The sequence below is a fragment of the Lepidochelys kempii genome, chromosome 5 (genome assembly GCF_965140265.1).
Source record: "Lepidochelys kempii isolate rLepKem1 chromosome 5, rLepKem1.hap2, whole genome shotgun sequence".
NCBI classification, from domain to species: domain Eukaryota; kingdom Metazoa; phylum Chordata; order Testudines; family Cheloniidae; genus Lepidochelys; species Lepidochelys kempii.
In genome coordinates this window covers 116,555,506-116,565,136 of record NC_133260.1, presented here as the reverse complement: position 1 = coordinate 116,565,136, position 9,631 = coordinate 116,555,506, and the positions used below count along the sequence as shown (strand labels likewise).

Sequence of the window (9,631 nt, the reverse complement as noted above, 5' to 3'; positions counted from 1 at the left end):
AAAAGCATGCAAGTCTATAAGTAAAATATAAGAACACAATAATCGAGTCCCTACGCTATTAAGTAGTTAGGCCTATAATAGGCCTTCTGTATCTGCCCTTTAGATACTGATATTCTTTTACCAACGTATTTGCTTCTTCAGCACTTAACATTTTGGAGTTTCCACCAAATCAATCAGAATGTGCTAAAACCAAACAATAAACATGGAACTGACTGGACAGAATTGCTGGTCTTTTAAAAATTGACAAAATTGGTAATTCAACCGTCTTGACTTCCATGAATTTACTTCCACAATTTCCTACAATTTTGATGTAACAAATTGTTACACGATCTCATTCAAAACCATACATTTGGGGGTAAAACTCTGGTTCCTATATTTTAAACCAAAAAGAGAAGGAAGAACCCCAGAATTGCATTCCACCAGTCATTTTCAGATGTTACTTCTTGTTCTGGGCTGAACATATGGAATCAGTAAGTCACAGAAAGGTTACGTAGCTTCTCTGCATCATTTCTTGATTTTGTCCTTGTGTGTGGTTCCAGGCTTCTGTTGTTCAAGCTGGGTTTCCACTGGCACTATGACTGTGTCATCAATAGTGTTGTCAGCCTATAATTTGTCAACTGCAACATCCTTCAAATGCTCTTGCAAGTTTAATGTCTCTAGGTAGAGTCCCTTGTATGTGTGCTATGTATTGATTCAAGTCCTTCCTGTGCTCAAGGCAAATTTCAACATACTTAGGGTACAGGATGCAGATGTTATGACACAGGTGAATTCTCTAGTTTGGCCAAATTATGCTCAGTTCATCACCAAAGTGGAGGAAGCAAAAGGTGGCTTTAGGTTACTTTTGCAGCTCTCTTCTACTGAGTTGGCTATTCTTCCAATGCAGATCAGAGGCAGACTTCTGGCTGTTCTATACTGCACTAGCTGTCAACAGTCCCCAAGGACTATTTCAAGCAGCCATGGACTGCTATGGTGTAGGTATGCCCTGGACATGTCCCCTGCTGGAGTGGCTAGAAGGGGGTGTTGAGTAGGAACCACAATGACAGTTCTGTACCATTAAATGAGTTACCTGTGTAAGGGGGGATAAAGTGGAGGCCACAAGTAATATGACTTACAAGCTCTTCAGCACCTAAATACCATTTGGTAAGAAGCCCTTTAGAAATAGTGGGACAAGACTAATTTATACCAGTAAAAATAAATGGCTCCTGGCTTCCGGTAGGTAAGAGGATGGGTTGAGAAATTTTTCTCCTGTGATCCCTATCCTCTCCCTGCTGCTTGGAAAGATGGAAAGGGGTACAGATTATTGTAGACTATTTGTACTTTCTGTACTGCATTCCTTGTGTCAAGCAGCGTGAAAGCCACTCCTTGACCAAACTAAGAAATGCTCTGATCAGCATGTTTTGCCCAAAGGAGTTGCCAATGAAGTAGGAAGCTGCACCTGAGTTTCTCTGCACTACAGGATGCAATTTCTAAGTATCAATATTGTATACCGTGGGTACAGAAAAATATGCAGGATTTAGAAATACATACAACTTATGTTATGATTATCAATCTTTGCCAATAGAAGACTGTCAGCATTTTTAAAACTCACGGAATTGTATTGTTTTTAGATCCATTTGTCGCAGCAAATAAAATTCACAGCATGTCTCTGATCATCAGCAAATATAGTAAAAAAAAAATAATCACAGTTTTGACAACTAATTTGTCCCATTTTTCTAGACTACAATAACTTACCCATCAATGACTTGGAGGAGGAGGAGGAGGAGGAGGAAGATGATAATGACAGTAATAACTACATCTTACAAAGTCCTGAGGACCATGAGACCTTTTTAGAAACAGGTGAAGTAAGGTTTTAAGACTCCAAAATATAGATCTAACAGCAGAAATATACCAGCAATGTCAGTACAATCATCTACAAATCATAGGTTTTCATAGAATCATAGAATATCAGGGTTGGAAGGGACCTCAGGAGATCATCTAGTCCAATCCCCTGCTCAAAGAAGGACCAATCCTCAATTTTTGCCCCAGATCCCTAAATGGCCCCCTCAAAGGACTGAACTCACAACCCTGGGTTTAGCAGGCCAATGCTACAAATTGCAGCTTTAAAAATGTTCTCCTGTAGTGAAATTCTCCCTTTTTTATACCATATGAATTGTTCCATGTAAATTTATGTTCACAATTAATCAAGAACCCTTTGTTCTCTATAATCCCCTACCATGCAAAAGAACTCACCCTACAGAGTCCTGCTGAATGGGATGCTATATAGCATAGGAGTCTTCACAATGGATCCCTTTGCAGATTAGGTCTATATAAATATACATACAGTATATTATGAGTTACATTCTAGCAATAGAAATCTGTAGTTCCATGGTGGTGCAATATTCCTAGTTCTTATGCCTGGGATGGAAATCGGATGTTTGTATCACCATTATAAGAAAGATACATGAAAGAATGCAACACAGTACATCTCAGCCTGAGGTAGCAAACTTAATCAGTCATGATGTGCGTAAATCATGACAGGAGTGTGGCCACAACAGTAGCCGAAAAGAAGACGGGGGGAAAAGCCGCCTTTAATCAAAATGATAATGCAAACAGACAACAAAAGGCCAACATCTCAATCCAGGAATGAACTGAAGTCACTTCCAAAGGAACCAAACACCCTCCACTCTAGGATGCTCATAGACTGTCACTTTTCCTCAGGGAGGTCTAGAGAGTCTCTCTCATTTGCAAGGCTTTCAAAGAACTAGTAAATGCCCAACGGAAGGGGAAATAAGCCTTCTATAGCAGTTCTCCAGTCTTTCCCTTATGCCTGGTGTACCTGTCCTACTGCTAGTAAAATTTAAGCACTGAATAAATTAGTACCATCATGGCTTAAATAAGGTAGCATTGCTCTAACCCTAAAAACATTTTAAATACATGAAGTTGTAATGCAGTGGACAAAGAACTGTACACATTTATACAGATTTATAAAATGATCGCTAGACATGTATAGATTTCCTTTAAACTAGTTCTTTCTATAATTTTTTCGAATAAATCATGCAGCACTTAATAGGTCTCTAAGCAAAACTAATTAAAATCTCTGCTATTAAATTAATATCTGTACTATAGAATGGAACAAAACAGATTATGAATAAAACTAAAGAAGGCTAAACAAAGAAGAAGAATTATAAATTTTAATCTTTAAAACATATATCTTAATTGTACAGTAGGCTGTTAAAGAACAGTAAAAACCAAATTTCCAAAGGAGAGTACAGTGGCTGCACCCACAAAAATGATACACCCATTGTGCCTCAACAAATGCACACTTGCATCCACAAATCAGGCAGTTGCATGCACAACTTGGTAGCTAGATATACATTAACCAAATTCATTAGTGGGGGCTTGTGTTTTTTAGAGTTACATGCATTATGCTCTTCTTTGAAAACGTGGCCTTATATGTCAAATATAAGAATATACTTGATTTTTTTTTATTTATTTAGACATTTCTACAAATCCACCTGTGTCCAAAGATGTGTTAATGCTGAAGAATAGCATGCAGAATTTACGGGAGTACTGTAAGTAGCAGAAATTACCATTTAAGAACCTACAATCAGGGACTTAAATAATTTTGAAGCACTTTAGGGGTAGTGGGGCGGGGGGAAGACAGAACCGTGCAGTAATGAAAAAAAACGTTTATTTCCTTGCATGACACTCAGATACCACTGACATGACTGTGATGTAAGCACATGATGGATGGATGGATGTTAAAACAAGAAATCCTAATGTAGCCTCAAGCTATTAACACATTCTTGAGCTGTGTGGATGGAAGGGAAGGGTTTCTATTGCCATTCTATTTTTAGTACAGTATTTTGTGTCAACGGCAAGTATACAGAAATCATTTGTGGTACAGTGTGACTTGTGGGGAGAAGACAAAAGCAATGGGATCTCACAGGTTTCCCATTCATTTAACTGAGAAACTCAGAAGATTCCTCTTCCTTGCTAATTTGGAGAGATCAGCATTGTTGGTGGCTGATGCTTAAATGGAATTTAAATCCAGTACATTGACCATTCGGAATCCACACCCATGATCCATATTTAATTATAGGCATGTAAGATAACTTTGTGCAGCCAGAACATGTTACTTTTAAATTTTATTTTGGGGACAAGAAGTTGGAATAGTGCTAGTTTCAAACTAAACTTTATTTCAAACTTTCTCACAAAACAAACATTGCTGCTAGGAAACTACTCTCTGTTTTATGGACGATTATGTTACATTTAATTTTCTCATTTACTTGTACAATAATTTCTTGCCAACACACAAGATAGTATGCGCACATGGTTACAAAATCTTTCCAATTTTGATCAAAATTGTTTCTTTTGTACGTTCTTTTACAATCCAATCCTGAAACACTGAAGTTAATGAGAATTTGTGCTGACCTGTAGTGACATAGTGCTTCTGCAGCCCGAGTGACTTCACACAAAGGGTGATGGACCAGTGCTAACCCCCAAAACCTATCAGCATCCACACCAGCTGATACTGGAGAAACATTAAAGATGATCTCAACTAAAAGCCATGTTGTCCCTCCCTCCCCTCCCCATTCAGACCAGGGGCATGAGTCACATTGTCTTCCGTTATGGGGCTGCCAAAACTACAAATGGGAATACAGAATCAGTAAGACTAGGTTGGCAAAAACCTATATTTAGATGTTGGAATTTTTTTCAAGTGTCCATTCCTATAGTAACTTAATTTCTTTAAAAGATCCTATTGTACTCAAACCTATTTGTATATTTAATCATTTAGTGAAATTGCTCTCCATCAAAAAAGCTGAAGAGGAACAACTAGAGAGTTTTCAAGAAGAGTCTTCAGAAGGTAAGAATACACTGGAAGGTTTTACTGTGAGTATTGTTCTTGTAATGATTTACTGTTATATGCTAAAAACAAAAAGAACTTTAAAACACTGCTCTGACGTGATTTTCTAGTTGTATTCATTGGTGCCATGACTTGAATTTGACTCTCCGGCAGCCCCGGGAAAGTGCCCTAACCAGTGGGTTAACAAGTCAGTCTCTCTCTCTGGCCCAATGATTATTTATGTATACAAAGTGAAACAGCTTCAACAGGAGAGATTGAGAGAGTCCCCTCCTTTACCCCAAATACCCTATAGCCTGGTGGTTAGGGGACTCTCTTGCATTCAACCCCCTTCTCTAAATCATGCAGAGAGGGGATCTGCCCTGGGCCTCCCACGTTCTGATTGAATGCACTGTGCTGCAGGGCTGTCTTGGCTTAAGCATCTGTCTCCAGAAGCAGGTTCACTGCTATGAACCCCAAGCTAAAAGAGGCACCTCCCTCTTGCCCAAAAGAAAGTAGCATCCAGATCTTATGTTGTCAGTTCTGCAAAGGCACACATTTGGAACAGGAGACATCAATTACAGAGTTTAACCACAAAAAGAAAAGGAGGACTTGTGGCACCTTAGAGACTAACCAATTTATTTGAGCATAAACTTTCGTGAGCTACAGCTCACTTGACGAAGCACAAAGGTCTTGACTTGCAGACAATGGAATGTAATACATTAAAACCGAAAGTTCTGTTTGACAGTGCTAATATGTAACTGAATGATTCTTAGATTTTTATTTCATTTAATATGGGTACTAGTGATACATTGCGCTATGCTATCAAGAGTTATTGGAGTGCTCCTTCAACATTTCCCATTTTGTTATGAATAAAGTCAAGCACAACTTTTTTTTTGCTGTTAGTGACATGGCTGTTCTGAACTGTAAATAGTCTTTGCAACTCTTTTTTTCTAGAATCCAAATTTGGACCCCATTATCTCAACATTATCACTCAAGGCCCAGTTGAGGAATCACTTAGTGGAGGTATGGTATGATGAAATCATCAAAACGATCTGTTCACAGTTAAAATGGCCAAATTAAAACTTAAAATAATTGTAATCATAAATTACACAAGAAAACAATATTGACTTCTCAAAATATTCTGAATGCAATTGACAAAAACTGAAATTAACAAAGAAAACTGAATTAAAGAGACTGTAATTCTACATCTACATTGACTCCAAGATAGTTGAGAACCATACCCAGTATTTATAAAAATGCTTTGCACTCATATAGCGCCTTTCATCCAAGGATTTCAAAGCAGTGTAAAGGGTTAACTAAGCCTCACAACACTCCAAGGAAGTATGCAAGTATTATTTTCTCTATTTTAAAAATGGGGAAACTGTGATACAAAAAGGTTAGGACTTACCCAAGCAAGTCAGAGAAAGGAACCAAACCAAGGTCATGTACTTTAAGCTCTAGAACATGCACCCACACCAAATTCTTGAAGAATTCTCTAGTCTGTATCTCTGGCATTAATTTTTTTTCTCCTATGAACAGGCAAAGGTTATTACAATTTTGCAACTGGGCTGACCTTGGAAGAACATAATACCCTTAATCCCAAAGGTCTTTGTGGGGCTTTCACAGAAATAAATGAGTCACTTGTACATGCAAAGGCAGAATTTGGCCTTTCCAGTCATATATTCTTTTTCTGTTTGGGCTCACTTGCCAAGTTCCTAATAATAACATAAGAATTTATGCCTTTGGCAAGGCAAATTACCATGTGTATAAATTGTCATTTGTTTCTCCTAAGCGTTTCTGAAAAAAAAAACTTAACTTTCTTTGTTTCCATGTAAAGAACATCTTAGCGAAAATATTTTTAAAGACCAATTTTAATCTAACTCATAAGGAAAAAAATGTCTCTACAACATGCTTATTTATTATGAATTTGTATATCAGACCTAAACAGATGAAAATAAGTTACTTGCTATTGGTTTTACTGTGCAATGACTGAAGTACTTCTGACTGATTCTTGCCATCCTTTTACAGATCAAAGAGTAAAACCTGTGAACATTTACAAGGACCCAATTTTGAAAGACCTATCTGCAGGTAAAAGTCTACGGACAGGGAATTTCTGGCTGATTTATGGAAATAGTTTTGTTGCCCCTTTGAAAACACTTATGACAGGAAATTAATCGGCTTTTAGAAACTGTGTTATGTGCTAAAGACAATTCAATATGTGTTAGTCTGATTGCTGTTGCTTATTAGAACATATTGCAATCAAGAAAATAAGAGAATTCAGATGCAACTAGGTCTTAAAAAAATCAAGGCAAGCAAAAACCAGACTGCACAACTACTAAAGGCCACAGTGAAATCCTGGCCCCATTGAAGTCAATGTCCCAAATCTCCAGATAATGTAAATCAGCATAACTCCACTGACTTAACTGAACAATTTAAACAATTAACTTAAACAAACAATTTACAATTGACAAACAAACAACTGACTTAAACAAGCAATTTACCAACAGCTGAGAATCCGGCCCTAAATTTTACATACTTTTAATTCCACAAAAGGATATAGCCAAATCAAGATCTATTATAATAGTCACAATGAAATCATTTATAATATGGTTAACTGCTTGCAGATTACATTATTGTGTGTAGTGTTGTTGTAGCCATGTTGGTCCCAGGATATTAGAGACACAAGGTGGGTCAGAAGAGCTTTGGGTAAACTTGCCTCTCACCAGCAAATGTTGGCCCAATAAAAGAGATTGTCTCACGCACATTGCCTCTTCAGATTACATTGTCTTTTTTGTTTCCATTATGAAGCAAATGAATTAACTTCATATGTCAGGGGGTGGGGTAACAGGGCACACTACATCACATGTGTTTTCACTGCATCACAGGTTTTTTGCTTTCCAACAGAACTGGATAACCAAACTCCCGAGTTCAATGAGACAGAATATCACCCAAGAAACATGTTTTTTAAACCAGTACCAAGTAAGAACACAATACAGTATTTACTATAATCTTATTGATTTCCCAGACAATAATCTTCTGGGATTATGGAGATGATAGAGCTCAAGAACAGTAGGTCATCTTTTGGGGGGGAGGAAGTGTTTTGATTAAACTAAAAATGTTCATAGACCTCTGCACTCCATGGGGCTGTTAAACTTCTACCAGAACTTCCTCTGTCATAGGTACAGATCTGGGTGTGGCAGTGTTTTGAAGATGTTCACTTGGGGCCAAATTGTGGTCTGGTATGCAATGGTCAAATAAACAGGCTTCTCAAGCATGGGATCTATACAGAAGCATGTCTAGCCTTTTTATCAGTCTGCTGATTTGTTGGTACAGAACCTACTGGTATAATCTTTTTTAAAAAATCATCATTTCTATGTACTTGGCATTCATTGTTTGAATTTGATTGGTCTGGTTTGTTTTATTTTTCTAGTGTCGGATAAGGATGATCTTAATCAAAAGAAAGCAGCAAATGTAGGAAGAAAAAAAGATGTAAGGGAAACACTGATGCTTGCTGTTTCATCTACAACACTTATCATTTTAATAATATTTATGATATGCTGTGGTGTGACTCTCAACCAGTTCAGCAAACGAAAAAAGTAAGTCTTCCTATCACATAGAGTCTGAGTCCTGGGAGGAGGCTATGATGAGAATACCTGTTCTGTACAGGCCTCCCCATTGCACCTCTGAACTCCCACATGAGATAGCTGAATTTTTCTTTGGTGTAATGCTGGAGACAAGATCTAGGTTAAGAGACCTCAGTTATTTTTACTTCCCATAAGACAATGGCTCTTTTGTGTTGCCTAAAGAGCTCAGGATTTTACCCTACGAAGTATAAGGCAAAGTTATGCATAAGCCTATTGTTTCTGATTATCCACAATAGTGCTGCCTAATTCACCATGTATATGGAGCAGGAGTGCACTGTTAGACCCCAGAATGCCCCCTACACCTGATATGTTTCTCTTGAAGTATTCATATTCTAATAGACTATTAACTCTTAAAAGAAAACTACTGCTCTTCTTCAGTGCACAGAGATGGTAAAGCAGTTTAATAGTGAAGGGTAATATTCTTATACTGAAGATAATTACATGTTGAAATACATATGCTTTAAGAAAAGATAATGACGTGTTAAAATCCATAAAGGTTTTAAGATGTAAGGTTGCTATTGTTAACATACTACAATATTATGCAGAACTGTGCAAAATGTTTAGCAACCAGATAAAAACAAACCCAACTTTTATTTTCTCTCCTGTTTGGGAAAAGGCACATACACATTCAATCACTTTGGTAACATTTTCCCCTTCATGAGAAAATCACCAAAAAACGCACAAACAATGTTGAATCTAGGAAGTCTATGTACTACACTTATTAAATACATGAACTTTTCCTGCTTAGTTGTTAAAATCTTGAGAAGTGGAAGCTTGGTAATTTATACGCAGCTCCCAGAATGTCTAGGGTGTTTGTTCTCAACATGATATTTAATGAGTAAAATGTTTTTTCTTTTTGTGTTTCAGAGGTTCTAGTAATGCCTCCAGCACTCATGCTGAGCAACAAGGACTAGCATACCTATCTTATTTTCAACCTTTGGAAGGAGTATCTGATTCTTCTTTTTCTAAAACTGCAGACAGTAGTATGTGGGATGAAAAAACACTGTCTGCGATAAGGAGCAATTCACAGTCTAGACATTCAAAATCAAGAACATTATCCAATATAAAGTCAGTAGATGATGTATCATCAATTTCTGATGAATCAACTCGCAGCGCAGCTACTTCGTATAAAGCCTCAAAAACGGGCAAAAATGAGCTATAA

At 37.3% G+C, this 9,631-nt stretch overlaps 1 protein-coding gene across 1 annotated transcript; it reads left to right on the top strand.

Moving 5' to 3' along the window:
• The first annotated feature begins 956 nt into the window (after nt 1-956).
• On the top strand, nt 957-9,631 carry EQTN (equatorin). The gene is made up of 9 exons (XM_073346124.1): nt 957-975; nt 1,717-1,836; nt 3,477-3,551; nt 4,778-4,846; nt 5,780-5,848; nt 6,854-6,913; nt 7,730-7,804; nt 8,256-8,421; nt 9,337-9,631. Exons 1-9 carry the CDS (start codon nt 957-959, stop codon nt 9,629-9,631), a joined length of 948 nt encoding a protein of 315 aa, XP_073202225.1.